This window comes from Fundulus heteroclitus, chromosome 4, assembly GCF_011125445.2.
Source record: "Fundulus heteroclitus isolate FHET01 chromosome 4, MU-UCD_Fhet_4.1, whole genome shotgun sequence".
NCBI lineage: Eukaryota > Metazoa > Chordata > Actinopteri > Cyprinodontiformes > Fundulidae > Fundulus > Fundulus heteroclitus.
This window is the reverse complement of record NC_046364.1, coordinates 2,267,204-2,284,680: the sequence shown is the minus strand read 5'-3', so window position 1 is coordinate 2,284,680 and position 17,477 is coordinate 2,267,204. Positions and strand designations below refer to the sequence as shown.

Sequence of the window (17,477 nt, the reverse complement as noted above, 5' to 3'; positions counted from 1 at the left end):
ACAAATGATTTGAATTTTTCCACACCTGAAGCTTAATCTGCCAAATAAAACACAGCGCCCCTCGTGGACAATATAGGAACTGCATATTTTCAATTAAACGAAGTACATGTTTTTTTCAATAATTGTTTTATCATTCTCTTCCTTTTTATCTTGTCCACTTGTGAAAGTCAAATCTGATTAGCTCTTTGTGGTTAATTAATTATTATTATTTTTTTTATAATGATAATGCATTTAGCCACAGGGCCGGACTAAATTGTTCGGCGGGCCGTATGTTTGACACCCCTGCGTTAAAGTTAAAGTTTGTGGTTTTAAGGTGGAACAGGTCAGGAGGCGTGAATACTTCTGGCTGCGGCGGCGCCTCTGGTCACCTGATGTCTCCTCTGGTCCCTGCAGGAGCTCACAGAGCGACTCCATCGGCTGCAAGTAGAGCGCGAGAGCCTGGGATCCAAGATGGAGGCGGAGAAGCACGTGATGCGAGCGCAGCTCCGCGACCTGATGGAGAAGCACCAGGCGGAGGTGCAGCGCCTCAGCGAGCAGCACCAGAGCCAGATGGACCGAGTCCAGCAGGACCTGCTGGGGCAGCTGGAGGCGCTCAGGAACGCCCCGCCAGCTGCAGCGCCGCCATCGCCGCCACGCGTCAGCGAGGAGGCGCCGGGAGTCGGAAACCCGGCCTCAGTCCAGAGGATGGCGGAGCTGGAAGGTTGGTGCTTCGTGTTGGTTTAACGAGGTTTATTATTAATTTAGCTTGTGACACGGGGGATCTTTTTTGGTTGGATTCATGGTTTCTGCTTTATCCCATTAGTCTAAGCAATTAAACGGCAGCTTTCTGCTTTTCTATCTTTTTACAGCTCAAGCCAAACAAAAAACGGAGGAGGCCAGCAGGTCAGAGGCCAAGTTCCTGAAGATCAAAGCTTGGTCCAAGTCTCGGATCAGGCAGCTGGAGGAGGAGCTGAAGAAAAGCCAGGTGAGCTAAAACCCGCACATCTGTAGGAGCTGCATTAAAAGTAGGGCTGGACGCTATAGAAAAAAAACATATTGATAAAATAAAAATTATATTGATCGATACCTATAATTATTAATAAATTCAAATCATATACTTTAAGTGCAGCCCTGGACATTTTATGCTGTTGCTTAGCAACCTATTTTTAGATAAAGAACAAACACTGAATTCAAACTCAACCCTTTATTCAACAATCTTTTTACCAAAACTACAAGTTTTTAAAAAAGAATGCATGCTCTCTGAACTCTGTGAAGGGGACGGAGCCTGGTTCCTGGGTCTGCGTTGTGATTGGTTGGGAGGATTTAATGACTAATATTAACCTATATGGTTAGAATGTAAAAGTTAGGAAAACTGTTATTCTATTGAAGCTTTATTGACCCTTTTTTCTATCATTGATATACCTCTATCGATCGATATTTATTATTACTGAATTATCGTCCACCTCTGCTAAAACGACACCTAGAGCGCTTCCAGACGCGGATTCTGGAAGCGCTCGCATGTATGCTCTGACCATGGTGATGATTTCTGTTTTTTCTTGGAGGTTTTAACAGATTTTGACTTACAAATATATAAGGAATATAAAACATTCAAGAGAAGAAATGAGCTGCAGATAGAAGTTTTAGCTTTGAATTTAACAGAAAATGGACAAAAACAAGATGATCTCCATTTACATGTCCATCACCTGGAACTGAGTTCCAGGTGTGGAACTGGTGTGAATATTTATGAGCAGTTATAGAAGCTCATAAATATTATGCTTCATAAATATTATGCTTCTTAGTTTTGATGCATTTAAAGAAATAGTTTCTGTATTTGACCAGCTGGCCACCAGTCAGAGCCGACCGATCGGTTCTCCTCCTAGAAATAAGTCGACATCAACCTGCTGCTGGGTTGTGAGACACAAACCTTACTTCCTGTCTTTTTTTCTATCATAAATAAACGTCTATCGATCGATGTATATATAGTTATTAAATTATCGTCCAGCCCTGACTAAAAGGGGACGAACGCAGAGGAAAGAAACGTCGTGTTTTCTGCCTCCTTAAAGGCTGGAGGCGCTCCCCCAGACCTGGTGGCTCTCCGGGGGCGAATCACAGCGCTGGAAGAGGAGAGGGAGGAGAACCAGTGGAAGCTGGAGCACTACGAGGAGCTGAGAGCAAAGAGCGGTAAGCGAGCCAGAGCCGAGGCGTTTTAATCTGACGGGAAGCTGTGGAGAAAACATGATGTGTTCTGGCTGTTCCCCGTTAGAAATGCTGGAGGCCAAGCTGGTTCTGTACGAGGAGCAGCAGACGACGCTGCAGGCCGAGCTGGAGCAGTTCACCAAGAGGGCGGCCTCCCAGGTCAGAACCCCCCCCGCCCCTACGCATTCATCCGCTCTGAGAAAAAGCCCCGTCCCCAGCGTCTCCGCTGCCCTCTGTCTGCAGGCCAGCGAATCCGGCAGCGCCGACGAAACCCAGAGCCAGGTGCTGGAGTGGCAGGAGATGGTGGCGGAGGCGGTCAGCGCCAGGGACCGAGCCAGGGAGGAGAAGGCTGCCATGAGCCTCCGGATCAGCCACATGGAGGAGGAGAGAGAGGGTGAGATGAAGCACAAAGCCGCGTAGCCGCAGAGTAAACCTCAGGTTCTATGGAAGGCCGAGGCTTGTGGTGCTCTTTATGCGCCGCTCCACCTCACAACGTTCTGACTGCTGCTGCAGATGCGCTGGCCTCATGCACACCTAATCTGCTCAGTCATCCTTCATAACGCCTTTTCCGTTGGATTAAAGTTAGCAGTCAGATTCATCTCCTATGTCATAAAGATTTGAGCCTATTTAAAGCTGTTTCTAAGATAAAAACCCCGTCCTTCCATAAGCTCAGAGTTTGAGGAAACTTTAGGAGGTTTTTTTTTTTGTGTCTCATGTTTTCTGACTGAACGTTACTTTCTTTTTTCTTTATTTTCCCCTGTCCTCACCGTTGTCTTGTGGGAGACTGGAGCTGCTCTGTGCTGCCTCCCATCTGGCGGAGCGACTCCCTCTCCAGCCCCCCTGCTGCGGGGATGGGAGCAGCCACACAGAACAGTTTCCCATCAGTTTTGTGCATGCAGGCTCCTCCAAACCTCCAGTGCAGCTGCCGCGCCCTGCGCTGACGGGAGTTCACCTCAACTTCTGCGGGGTTGAACTCCCGTCAGCGCAGGGACGAGCCGCGCCGCAGAATCAGCCGCCATTTAGTCCCCCCCCTCCTGTTTTTACACAATTTTCAACCCCTTTTTTGTCCTCTGTGCCACTGCGTCTCTGCTCCCTACTCTCCGTTTTGTCTGAGCGTGCTAATCGCTGCGCTGCAGCAGTGTTTGGTTTGGCTGCAGGAAAAGGTTTGCACTAATGCCGAGGAGTAAAATGCATCGCGTGCACTGCAAACAGGAATCTAAAAGTAGTAAAATGTTCTTGAAATCTGTGTATTTGTGCTTGATTTTAGTTGGCAAAGTGTTAACGATCTGCCGATGGAATAAGATTTCCACACTTAAAATGGGAAATATTCATCTCTGTCATCATATTTCAAGTGCAGTTTATCTAATTATCTTATTTTAAGACTGAAAATACTCCTTCCATTGGCAGATAATCTTATTTACCTGCTCAAATTAAGGACAAATGCACTCATTTCTGCTTTTAGTTCCCTTTTTGCAGCGTGGAGCCACTGCAAACGGTCGTTTAATGGATGCATCATCAGTAATTGAGCAGCAACAGAAGGATATGATAACTAAACTGTGCAATTATTCGCATTCCTCATAAGTTTAATATCAGAGACTATAGGAATAATTAAACAAGTAATGATCTGTTCTAAATTAGTTAAGCCAGTCAAGTTTGACTCTGTTTGCCACCGGCTGTGAAATGACTGCATCAATTAGGTGCCGTTGGCTTTAATGAACAGAGTGTGACTGATGAGACTGAAAGGCATCAAAATAATCCACATATTTAAACACAGCAGAGTTTAATCTGCAGTTTATCAGTCCTGCTGCTGCTGCTGATCCTACCATGTTGGAGGGTTTTATAGTATGTTTAAGTAAATTAAGCATCTGTGAAGGGTGCATTTGTTATTATGACCATCAGGTCACAGAACGTTGCTTTTTGATTTTTTTTTTTAACTCAACTAATGACCATTTGGGGGTCAAAGTTCAGAGATCTACAGACACGATCGCCCTGAAGGGATCATTATGAGCTTCTTTGTGTTTCAGTCAAAGACAAAGAGAGATGCAGCTTTAAGTTCTGCACATCGCGAAAGTTTTTCTCATTTTGTCACATCACAAGAACAATATTCAATGCATTTTATGGCCAATATGTGTGATAGACCAACACAACACCGCAGTGGAAGGAAAGTAATACATTATTTTCACTTGTTTTTGCATATAAAAATTGATATGACTGCTCGGTTTTTGATCTATAGTTTATTTCAATGCCAGAGGGGATACCAATCTGCCTAGCAACAGAGGATAACGAATCCTGATTGGATGAAAACCGCTGGCTTTTAAAGAACATTGGGAAATACAACAATTACAGAGCGATTGGTTATTTGTTTTTATAAAATAAGGTGTAAATATTGTTCTGATGTAAATATTAGATCTAATTTAAATTAATTAAAGATCCATTGAACAAATATTATTTACCTGGAGGCTGATCACACTTGACATTCCCCCATCCAGCTTTGCAATTATCCTGCAATTACTTCACAAACTATGGATAGCTTGTTTTTATGAGCTCTGTATTTCAGGTGTATCCTAGAAAATCTGGGTAAATATGACGTCTACCTTCTGAAAGTCATGTTGATAGCGAGCTAAAAGGCCATTAAAAAAATGTTGGCTTCAGAAGCGCCGACTGAATTTCCGACATGTTTGATTTTCATTTGAATTCATACGATTTCATACGATTCCTGATGGGGAGAAAGTCATGAGAGGCTAATTGTCCCTCGTTAACCCCTGGATGTGACACCATGCAGGAAATTAAATCCATAAAATTCTTACACGACTGAAGAATCGGCCCAAAAAGGGCAAAAAAAAAAACGCGCAGTGTATTCCCAGCTTTACGCAAAACCAGGTAGCGACATGTTTTGCAAATAAATTTAGAAACCTGGCAGACATCCTGGTACAGTGAGAGACGGGTCTGCCTGTAAAACCACTCCACACGTTTCAGATTTCTGATTTGTGAAAATAATTGGGAACTATGCATCATTTTCTCTCCACTGGACACAAATTTGAGTCACTTTGTGTTGCTCTGTCACATAAAATAGCTGTTGACCTGGATGTCATGTTGTTTTGTGTGTTTTTAATCAATCATAAAACGTCAGAGCGTCCTCTTTAAGAGTTTGATTGGGAATGTTTTCGTAGGGCTGAACAATTAATTGCATTTTCAATATAATCGCGATTTAAAAAAACGCAATTTCCAAATCGCAGAGTCTGCAATTTTTGGCTATGTAACAATTAGGGAATTAGACGCGTCCATTAGGTGTCGGTAAAATGCTTAAAGTGGGTTTGCCTCCACATGGAAGGGAAGACAGTTGCAGCAGTGAGATAATCTTATTGTATTACTTGTTTTAGAGTTTATATAATTATACATAGCATTAAGTACAGGTCAATAAGTTTAATACATAGACTTGTTTGTTGGTTGCACTTTATGTTCAACAAGGATTGATGTCCAATTAAACTAAAAGCTGTTCTCTTGAATAATATTCTGAATAATAGAAACATTAAAAGTTCTTGTTTTAAACAGTCCTTGTTTACAAACATCTTTATCTAGAGGCCATTTTTGTTGCTTGTGGTTAATGCAGAGAAAAGTCAAAATTGCAATTTTGGTTGAAATATATTGTAGGCAGAACGCAATCATTACTGCTCCGAGTTTAGATGCTGCGGGTCTTTTAGCAACTAATCTGCACAGCGAGGAAACAAATTGATTTGTTGTTTGTATATGTTTAAAAAGACATGATAAATTAAACTGGAAAAAAACCCGCATTAAATCGCAATTTTAAGAAAAAAAAAATCGCAATTAGATTATTTTCCAAAATCGTTCAGCCCTATGTTTTCGCACATATACCGAGGTTATTTTCCACCCTTTCTAACCCCGCCTGGTAGGATGGGTGCAGGCCGTCTCTGCTCTGCTCCTTTTTTTAGCAGAAATCCACAACCGATTCCCGGGGCTTCTGTTCCACTCTCTGTCTCTTCCTAACCTTGCTTGTTGTGCACAGACACTGATCACTGCTGAACACACTGAACCCTTTCCTCCCTCCCTGCCTCTCCCTCTGCTTAGACCTGCCCCCCCCCCCATACACCTAAAGCAGCCTGTCTGCACAAAACAGATGGGAACGTCTCCTGTTCTAACCCATGGGGACGCCGCCCTGCTTGCCTCCTGTGCTTCCAAATGACTACAAACCAGAAGAAACCCCCCAGATTTCATGTTTGGGCGACGAAGCGTTGGCTTTTAAACGCGACTCATCAGGATGGGCTCAGTTCTTCCTCCCGCTGCCACTCGTACTTCCTGTCTCCCACATGTTTGAATGCATTTTTTCCCCCCTCTGCTATGCAAATTAGGTGTGCATGGCTTTGAGCAGAATGTCTGTTTCTGAAGTCTTCCCTCAGGTCCACCTGCAAGACGTAGAGATGCAGATTTGTTCCCACACTTCAACCCTTCATCTCTCCTCCAGCTTGACTCCTTTTCGCTCAGTGTTTTCTGTGTTGCTAGATATATATTTGTTTTTATGCTCTTCACCGCCAACACCCACCGACATCTTCTCACCAACTCCCCATCTCTCTCGCCCGGTCCACACTCTCTTGCTTCTCCATGCTGAACTTCTGTCCGGTCCACTTTAATTTTCACCTCCATCCACAAACACGTCCTCAGTCCAATCCAACCCCCCCTCCTCCTCCTTTTCCCTGTGGCACAAAACTGATTGAGGATGACTGGTTCTTTCCTGGCTGCTCCGATCCAGCACTGGCCACTCGGCAGCAGGAGTTGGAGGAGGAGCTGGCTCAGGCTCGGGGGCTCGGCCGACACGGGGCCAAGAAGCTGGCAGCTCCGGCCCATCGCAGCCTGCAGGTAGGCGCCAACGCTTCTAGAGTTTTTATCTGACCTCAGGTGTACATAAAACAGCCATTAGTCACTAATTATTAAATAGAGATTAAACCGAGGTGGAAACGGTGTTTGAAAACCCAAGTTCATCCGTGTTGCTGCTGTGGACTCTAGGAGGGAAATTAGCCACCAGATTAACTGATTATAAGTCTGAGCACTGCTGCTAAAGCTGGATTTTCCAAGTCGGAAAGACCTCAGCAACTGTTTCTGCCGATGTTGGTCAAGATTCTCATGATCAATCAAAAAAAGGTTAAAAATTAAACGACTTCTAGTCTAAAGCTGAAGATGTTTCTCTTCCCATCCAGGAAGCTTTCTCAGTTTAAAATGTCTGCAGTAGTGAAGAGTTCCAGCTTTATGGACCTGCAGGCCTCCTTAGAGCTTAGATTCACCTGGAGCTCGTTAGGCTCCTCGTTAGCCTGGCTCCCAGGAGGAATGTTGTGGTCACATGCATGGAGGAGTGAACTGGAGAGTAAAAATGAGGTTAAAAATATTAGTAAAGTGTATATTAAGAATAAATGGCAGGAACAGTGGGATAAAGGAAGCAATGCCAGATTTTATTATAGCATCCAAAGAAAAGTTGGAGAATTTAGGAAATGTAGCAGGAATAAAAAAGAAGAAGATATTATATCTAGATTAAGGTTTGGACATACAGGTTTAAACAGTACTCTTAAAATAATTAATAAACATGATACAGGTTTCTGTAGTTATTGTGGGAAATTGGAAACAATTCAACATTTTTTTTTTTAGAATGTAGTAAGTATGTTCGAGAAAGGGAGGAGTTAATTAGAAATTTAAATAGGAATAAAAATAAGTTAGATATTAGAAATTTGCTTCAAAGATCATCGGGGGATGTAGTTTTTAATAGTATTTTTAATTTTCTAAGGAGAACAGGTATTATGGGAAGATTATAGTGGTTTTACATCTGATCCATACTCCAGTCTAGAAGGTGGCGGTAATGCACCTGAAAGTTGTTTGCCAACCGCCATAAAAAAAAAAAAAACAAGAAGAACAACAAGAAGGAGTGAACTGGAGAGAAACTTGGCAGGAATCAAACCTGTCGCTGTTTTTTAAGTTTTTCCTGGATGGGAAGTGAAACGTCTTCAGCTCCAGTTTTATTTTTTAACCTTTTTTTTTAAAAATGTTTCTGCTAATCAACCTGGGAAAGGGTTTAAAGGTCATCTCCAAACTACCTGAAGTCTGTCATCCTGCAGAGAGGAAGATGATTCGTGGGAGGAGAACATCTCATCTGAACCGGGGTCCAAACTGGCTCGTCTACAGGACAATGATCCTCAAACACAGCAGCTGCTCTACAGCAGAACGGCTGAAGAGGCAAATGTGGTGTGATGGCCTAGTCAAAGCCCAGGCTTGGAATGCTGAAGCGAGCCGCGGTTAAATTAATGTGTTAAACCTGCCGTATTTTTCAGACCGTAAACCACATTAAATATTCTTCCCAAGTATCTAATATCCCTCCTCCACGTCCACAGCTCTCCATCCGTCTCTGTCAGGAGGACAGAGTAGCTGGACTACACTGCCCTGTTTCTAACATAAGGCCAAAATAAACTTTATATTGAATTAACTTACTAGGTTTATTGTTGCTAGCGCGTACTCCAGGCTGCCTTACATGAATGCACTTCTAGTTTAGACATTACAGTCAGGCAGTCTGGTAGACAGCTCAGGGGTCCTATCAGGAAGTGACGCAGTGTACCGTAATGCTCCTAATATCTAAGTGGAGCGGCATCCTTGCTAACCAAAGTGGTATTTACTCTAAAAAATCTGTTAAAATGTATATTATACCACATTAAATCGGTCAGTAATCACATATTAATCGCACCATCAAATTTTTAAGAAGATTTAAGGATTCTAAGTGCGCCTTATAGTCCGAACAATACGGTAAATGAACTGAAGCTAAGCTGTTAGGAAGAGTGGACCAACATCCCTCCACAAGGCTCAGCAAGGTCTGCGGGTGAACTTGGGTTCTTTTAGACAACGTTTCATTTCGTTTCATAAAAATGAAACGTTGTGGAATCTGTCCAGCATGTCGACGACTCTGAGGTCAGTTTGAAATAAATAAGTGAGAAAGAACTGGAACAGCTTCGCCGTTTCAGAGGAGAACCTTTTAGATTATAGTTTCTCCCCCCACACTGCAAAAGGGGAACTAAAAGTAATTACAATTTTCTTGAAGTTAGTGTATTTATCCTTGATTTGAGCTGGAAAATAAAATGATCTGCCAATGGAATAAGAGTTTTGCACCTACAATAGGAACAGCTCATTTCCTACATCTTATTTAAAGTGCAGTAGATCTAATTATCTTATCCTAAGGGTCAAAACACTCATTCCATTGGCCGAGTCTTATTTACCTGCTTAAATCAAGGACAAATACACTCATTTTAATAAAATCTTATTTTTAGTTTAGTTTTTGCAGTGCAGCAACATTACTCTGAAGTAATGAACTTCTAATCGGTGGAGTCGTGGACTTTCCTGTGATTCCACACGCAGACAGGGAGGCGTTATGAGCTGTAACTTTGTCATCCCTGACCCATAAGACGTTACATGAGTGAAACGTCTGTTTTCTCCTCTTTGCAGGAGGATTTTGAGTTTGACGGACAGGCCTCCTTCCAGGACCCCCGGAGCCCCTCAGACAGCACCGCCCCGATGGAGGGAGAGAACATGGGAGGTTGGTGGCCCGAGTACAGTACCCCCGACCCAGGTGTGAGAGCCGCTAGGCAGTCCTCGGCCGGCATGCACTGAGTCACCTGCACATTACTTTGGGGGAAACTTCAGTTTTCTTTGGCTTCTGTGTTTTATTTTCTTCTCCATGACACAGTGTTGGATTATTGGCTGTTTGTTCCCCGTCTGGCCTGGCAGAAACATCGGGGATCTCTGGTCATTGTGTGTTTTTTTTTTTGGTTTATTGGCGCGGTCATCTGAGCCGCGCTGCGTTCGTCTTTTTTTTATTTATTTTTTTACGTTTTTTTTTTGTTTTTCTGACACGTGCATGCTGGTTGAGCTGGCTAGTGTTTGTTTGTGTGCCTCCTTGGAGCTCTCCGTCAGACTCAGATGGTTCTGAATGTGGGTGGAAAGATGTCGGCCGTCGGTGGTAAGTTTGGTGTTTTAACCGTTTGCACGATCACCTCCTGGTTTTTTATGTATTTCCCATTTCTCCTCAACCTGCTTGGGAGTTTGTTTTGCTCATGCAACCAGAAGCTGCATCAGTCTTTTATCGCCAACACTGCAAAAAGGGAACCAAAAGTAAGTAAAATTGTCTTGAAATCATTGTATTTGTCCCTGATTCGAGCAGGTAAATAATATGATCTTCCAATGGAATTAATATTTTAACCCCCTAAAACAAATAAATAATAAAATAATTAGATATACTGCACTTAAAATCTTATTTAAAGTGCAGAAATCTTATTTACCTGCTCACATCAAGGACAAATACACTAATTTCAAGAACATTTTACTTACTTTTAGTTCCCCTTTTGCAGTGAATGGGCAGATTATAGAAAATGTTCATAAAGTACTGGATTTTTTTAGTTTTTAAATATAAAGCTGATGTTAATTTTGTTTTATTAACTTAAATATTATTTTCTTAAGTGCAAATAAAAGTTTATTATTTATCTCATGGTGTTGATATTCCTTAGCAGATGTTCATGTTGAGCTACTCTTAAGGATTTGAGTTTGGAAAATGTTTGGTTATAACTTTGAAAAAAAAAACACATATTGGTAAAATAAAATCTGTGCCACTGCAAAAAGGAAAGTAAAATCTTCTTAAAATGAGTCCTAGATTTGAGCAGGTATGAGATTATTGCACTTAAAATGGGAACAATTCATCTAAATCATCTTATTTCAAGTGCAGTATACCTAATTATTTTATTTAAGGGATCAAAATACTCGTTCCTTTTGCAGAAAATTTTATTTACCTGATCAAATTAAGGACAAATACACACATTTTAAGAAAATTGTACTTTATAGTTTCCCTTTTGCAGTGTGGAAAAAGAAAACTTAAGGGGCAGAAATGTTAGAGTGGATGCAATAATTTAGTAAAATATGATTTGATTGAATAATTATGAAGCATTGATTAATGAGCTTTGAAAATAAAAAGTTCCCGACTCTAACGGCGCCTCCCGGTGCTTCCAGACGGCCTGCGCTCGGTGGTGGAGGAGCTGGAGCTGGAGAGGAACCAGCTGCAGGAGCAGATCCTCAGCCTGGAGGAGCGCTGCCAGGACCTGGAGGACCGGCTGCAGCTGCAGGCCCGGATCGAGGCGCTGCAGGTACGCGCCTGGCGCCGCAGGGCTGGCTTTTAACAACACCTCCTGCTGATGAGTGACCCGGTGAAATGATGAGTGAACTGCATGTTTCCCCCCCCATAAACCCTTCTAACACAGGTGACGTTTGATGTAGGTGAAGAAGAGCGGCCATGTTGGTTCTCCCAGGTGTGTTGGGTCGCTCGTGTTTGTGTGCGCCGGAGGGCAGCTCTGGCGGTGGTGGCTAACGGTGTGGTTGGCGTGCTTGGTTAACCCCGCCCATGTGGTCGGACCCACCCGGGTCACGCTGCGGTTCCTGAACTTTGCTAAGCATGCTGGGATTGGGCCGCGCCGCTCACCCGGCCCTCGTTGCTCCTCGCCGCCTGACCTGCGGTTCTCAGGGAGTCCACGTTTATCTGGTGCCTCGGGAACTTCATGGCAGATCAGGATGGCCGGCCATACAGTATCGTGATAAATTTACAGCGTTTGATGAGTTCTGAGGCAATTATAGGGTTAATCCTTATTAATTATAACAAAGCCTTCCCTGAGTATTCGTACCCTGGAACATTTCCACGTTTTGTCAGGTTGCGACTCAAACTTCACAGTATTTTAGTGGAAGTGCTGGACCAACACAGAGATTGTAACGGGGACGGGGGAAAAGGTTCTGGTGTTGTACCCAGACCCTGATTCAGAACCTTGCAGAACCTTTCAGTGCAGGTCCAGCTGCAGGTCACTCAGGGTTTCTCTCTACCAGCTTTGAACATCTACACACCTTTCTTCCTTTCAAACTCTGATTCTCTGTTACACTGCAAAAATAGACCTAAAAATAAGAAATTCTTTCTTGAAATGAAACTATTTTTCCTTGATTTGAGCAGGTAAATATGACTATTTGCCAATGGAATAAGATTTTTGCACTTAAAGTAGGAACAATTCATCTCTGTCATCTTATTCCAAGTGCAGTATATCTAATTATCTTGTTTTAGGGGTAAAAATACTCATCCCATTCGCAAAAAAATCCTTTTTGACCTGCTCAAATCAAGGGCAAATACATTAATTTCAAGAATATTTTACTTATTTTAGTTCTCTTTTTGCAGTGTAGAATCAGGTCTGGACTTTGACTAGGCCATTCTAGCCCTTAATTCTGCTCTGCTCTGAACCATCCCATAATATCTCTGGCTGCATGTTCATGGAGGTTCTCCTGCTGGAAGGTGAACCTCCTCCTCAGTCTCAGAGCTTCTGCAGCATCTGCACTGCAAAAAACTGAACTAAAAGTAAGTAAGATCTTCTTGAAATTAGTGTATTTGTCCTTGATCTGAGCAGGTAAATAAGATGATCTGCCAATGGAACGGAGTATTTTTACTCCTAAAATAAGATAATCAGACATACTGCACTTGAAATAAGACGATGGAGATATTTTGTTCCCAATAAGTGCAAAATTCTTATTATATTGGCAAATAATCTTATTTACCTGCTTAAATCACAGACACATACACTAATTTCAAGAAAATCTTACTCACTTTTAGTTCCCTTTTTGCAGTGTAACAGATTTTCCAGAGATTGACTCACAGGATTCTCCTGATTCGGCTCCATCCATCAACACATAAGCCAGACTGTGCTTATGTCCGGTATACGGTGTAAATCAGTCTGACAGGCCAGGCTAATCAACCCTGATAAGGAAGAGCATCCCCACATCATGATTCTGCCTCCGCCGTGTTTCACAGCCTGACATGCAGCGTTAGCTTTCTTCCACCAGACGGTTTGTAGAAGGCCTTAAAATTGAGTTTTTGGTGTCATCTGACCAGACCACCTTCTTCCGCAGGTATTTTCTGTCCCCTACATGGCTTTACTGGTCTCTGTAGTCCCTGCAGAATTGCGTCAGGCCTCCTGGTTGCTCCTGTCCTTGTCCTCCTCTTTCCCAGGCTGTCAGCGTTGGTGGACGTCCGTGTCCTGGCAGGTCTGCTGGCGGTCCGTCCTCTCTCCACGTCCAACTTTTAGATTTAAATTGTGAAACCTTGAACCTTTCTCCTTCCACTTTACGATTATTATTATTATTATTATTATTATTATTATTATTATTATTATTATTATTATTATTATTATTATTATTATTATTATTATATACTGTGTTGGTCTGGCACTTATAATCCCAGTAAAATACGTTGAAGGTCATGGTTTTAATGGGACTAAATGCCTCAAAGTGCAGGAGATGTGACCAGATTTATATACGGATCAGTGATCCGCCATATTTTTGGGCTTTATGGGATCCTGTAACTTCCTTTCTGAGCCGTCTGTAATTATCCAGACGTTAGAGTCAACCGTCTGTTTATTAACCTTTAGCTCAGTCTCCTTCATTCGTGTGACGGGAGCTAACGATGCGGGGACTAGAAAAAATCTGCTTCAGGTCAATTAGGAACGTTTTCGTTTTCATTCTAAGAACCGGAATCATCTGGATTCAGAAAGTGTAAAAGTGATAAAGACTCGCAAATAAGTTTGTTTCTCCAAAACGGCAGCAGGTTAAAGGAAAGTTTCTCCCTCTAAAGGTTCAGAAAATGATTAAAAATGAACGAGATCCTCCTGAAGGCACCTGGTATTCTGGCCCCTGATCCCCTGTTTTAACTTATTGGCCCAAATCAGTCGCTTCAGCGTTAAGGACCAGTTTTCCTGCCTTCGTGAACACAAACATCTTTATATTTTTTATCGGAAATGCTGCTGTCGTCTCGGTGCGTGTGCCGTGCCGACATCTTGATCCGGTGTTTGTGCTTAACTCCACCGTTTCATCCCTGCAGAACGAGACGGAGAGGCTGCAGAACCAGCTGGCCAGCGTGAGAAGCCAGCAGAGCAGAGATGCTGAGAAGCACCAGCTGCTGGTTAACAGCCTCAACGAGCAGCTCAAAGGGTGAGCTTCCTGCTATTAAGTATCATAACTGCTTTCCATAAGGCTGCGAACAGATCGAGTAAAAATGGCAGCTTCACAGTAAAGACGCATAATGAGATTTTAAGCAGGTTCAACATGATATAGCTGTAGTATACCATCTATAATGTTCTTATCTATTATTTTTTTTCTTTTTTAGACTGATGCAAAATCAAAATGAACCTGTAATTTTAGCCTAATTGTTTAAGTAAACGTGTTTATCCTGCTGAGAAATTGTTGTTCTGCTCCTGGGAGTCTAACAAGGTCCAGCATTGCCTCGTTGTTGCAAAAAGGGAACTAAAAATAAGTAAAAATGTCTTGAAATGAGTGTATTTTTCCTTGATTCGAGCAGGTAGATAAGACGATTTGCCAATAGAATGAGATTTTTGCGCTTAAAACTGGAACAATACATGTCTAAAATAACATAATTAGACATCCTGCACTTGAAATAAGACGATGGAGATGAATTGTTCCTATTTTAAGTGCAAAAATATTATTCCATTGGCAAATAGTCTTATTTACCTGCTCTAATCAAGGAAAAATACAATGATTTCAAGAGAATTTGACTTACTTTAGTTCTGTTTTTGCAGTGCAGGCTGTTTGCTCTCCGCCGTACCGCCAATTTTAAAACCGCGTTACCTGGATAAGAGAGAGGATCGAAGCTCCTGTAGATTAAACCTGACGATGGGAATCATCCAGATGACTGGCAGTGTGCAGCAACAAGTAGAGGAGGGGCAGCGATGCGGTACTCTATGCTGCATACAGCCGGAAGAAAAAACTATTACTCCAGCCCTTTCTATGGCATCTCACAAAAAAGCCTGTTATACTCTGAAAACACTTTAATGGGTAAAGTTTTGTCGTTTGAGACCAGAAGCAGCCCAGAGGCCATTTAAAAAGACTGATGTTGTTCAGCAGCAATAAAACAAATACCTAATTAACTAAATTATGGAATAACTGGGACTGAAAAAGCTTATTTTGGCCCACAGATTTAATTTCTAGCAAAAAAAAAAAAAAAACTGCAGAAATCCCTGCAATTTACAACAGTCACCAAAGTTTCTTTAACCAATGAGAAGAAAATAATATTCTGTCTTCTTTAAAACGTTTAATTAGAGCATTGGGAGAAAATGAATAGGGGATAAAAATCATTCTTTAAGTCTCCTGTTTCCTAAAGATTAAACTGAAGGGAAGGAACAAACTTAAAAAAAAAACATACAAAACTAGATTAGCGTTGATTCTTTCCTTCTCGCTCTTCCTTTCTTTCAAACTGACAGCAGATCCAGTCGGATCCGTTTTTAGGGAGCGATTGTGAGGAGAAAACTCCTTTCAAACTAAAAAAAAAAGAATGCATCTCTTTGTTGGTTATTAAGATAAACACAGTGAGTATTTATGTTGTGTGTGCTACAACCTGGTTGCCATAGCAATTAGTGATAATTGGTCTGTGGCTAATAATCAAGCTCCCTTCCTTTCACTCCTCATTACATCAGATAGAGGACTTTTGTGATTTAAGGGCGAATCAGGTCGGAGTCGCCACCTTCTGGCTTCATGTAAGGAGGGAGAAAGTATTTAGAAACAATAACTACTCCAGCGGTTCTGGGGTTCTTCAGGTTTTATGTTGTTTTTTCCACCAATAATCTCTAAAGTTGTTCGGACGTCTGGAAAGGTTTGACTTCATGGCTTCCCTTTGTGATACGTTTTAACCGTTAATGTCATTAATCCACATCATTTAGCTGCTAGGGCTGAACGATTTTGGAAAATAATCTAATTGTGATTTTCTTTCTTAATATTGCGATTTAATGCGATTTCCCCCCCCCCCCCCCCCCAGTTTAATTTATCATGTCTTTTTAAATATATACAAACAACAAATCAATTTGTTTCCTCGCTGTGCAGATTAGTTGCTAAAAGACCCGCAGCATCTAAACTCAGAGCAGAAATGATTGCGTTCTGACTACAATATATTTCAACCAAAATTGCAGTTTTGACTTTTCTCTGCATTAACCACAAGCAACAAAAATGGCATCTAAATAAATATGTTTGTAAACAAGGACTATTTAAAACAAGAACTTTTAATGTTTCTATTAATCAGAATATTGTTCAAGAGAACAGCTTTTAGTTGATTTGGACATCAATCCTTGTTGAACATAAAGTGCAACCAACAAGCAAGTCTATGTATTAAACTGATTGACCTGTACTTAATGCTATATATGATTATATAAACTCTAAAACAAGTAATAAAATTAGATTATCTCACTGCTGCAACTGTCTTCCCTTCAATGTGGAGGCAAACCCACTTTAAGCATATTACCGACACCTAATGGACGTGTCTAATTCCCTAATTGTTACATAGCCAAAAATTGCAGACCTCTGCGATTTGGAAATTGCGTTTTTTTTAAATCGCAATTATATTGAAAATGCGATTAATTGTTCAGCCCTACTAGCAGCAGAAAATGGTGACCATGAAAAATGTCTGGTCTGGCTTTCCTCTGCAGGCTGACGGACACCCAGGAGAGCCTGGAGAGCTCCCTCATCGAGAAGGAGACCACGCTGGCCAAGACGTCTGAGAAGCTGGAGCTGATCGACAGCCTGAGAGAAACGCTGAGTCAGCAGGAGGTCCAGGTCAAAGAGCTGTCCGACAAGCTCCTCCAGACCGAGCACAGCGTAAGAGCCGGGCGCTCTGCCGTCCTCGTCAGAAACCGCGGCTCCTTCTTAGCCTTCAGCGTTCATGTTTGTGTCTGCAGCTGGAAGACGTGACCAGGAGATGCAGCAGCGCAGAGAAGCAGTGCTCGGAGCTGAAAAGTGAAGCTGCAGACCTGCTGCAGAAGCAGAGCGTGCTGAAGGAGAAGGTGCGTCCCCAGCAGACCCCAACATCTGTGTCCCCTGATTTAGATGTTTAAACCACTGAGCTATATAATACACTGGAGTGCTAATCGCCCGCTGTTTGAACGAGTCGCTGTGAAGCCACCAGCCGCCATATTGGTACTCCCTATTTCCCCCCAGTAACTAGGGAATATGTGCGCTACAGCATCGAATAACGAGGATTTTCTCATGTTCAGGGGGGCTTAAGACTTTTAAAATGTCAAATGCCATATACTTTTATGTTATGTACTAAAACTATCAAGTACTGAGAAAGTCATGTGCTGAAATATTTTGCATTTTATTAATTTAAATATATGTATTTAACATTTTTAAATATATAAATAACAATATACAAAAACATATTTACATATGTGTATACATATATATAC

General features: G+C 42.0%; 1 protein-coding gene across 6 annotated transcripts in view; it reads left to right on the top strand.

Annotated features, from left to right (window-relative positions):
* LOC105937697 (golgin subfamily B member 1) overlaps window positions 1-17,477 on the top strand; it is a 49,642-nt gene that overhangs the window by 11,989 nt on the left and 20,176 nt on the right. For 2 of the 6 annotated variants that reach the window (XM_036135853.1, XM_036135852.1), the window contains exons 10-21: window positions 394-700; window positions 849-964; window positions 2,043-2,160; window positions 2,243-2,334; window positions 2,419-2,569; window positions 6,896-7,047; window positions 9,664-9,787; window positions 11,218-11,351; window positions 11,466-11,513; window positions 14,111-14,220; window positions 16,722-16,890; window positions 16,971-17,075. In XM_036135853.1, coding sequence (XP_035991746.1) covers window positions 394-700; window positions 849-964; window positions 2,043-2,160; window positions 2,243-2,334; window positions 2,419-2,569; window positions 6,896-7,047; window positions 9,664-9,787; window positions 11,218-11,351; window positions 11,466-11,513; window positions 14,111-14,220; window positions 16,722-16,890; window positions 16,971-17,075 — 1,626 coding nt within the window. Of the gene's footprint in view, window positions 1-393; window positions 701-848; window positions 965-2,042; window positions 2,161-2,242; window positions 2,335-2,418; window positions 2,571-6,895; window positions 7,048-9,663; window positions 9,788-11,217; window positions 11,352-11,465; window positions 11,514-14,110; window positions 14,221-16,721; window positions 16,891-16,970; window positions 17,076-17,477 lie in introns of all 6 variants that reach the window. The other 4 variants (XM_036135855.1, XM_036135854.1, XM_036135856.1 and 1 more) reach the window with 4 other exon arrangements.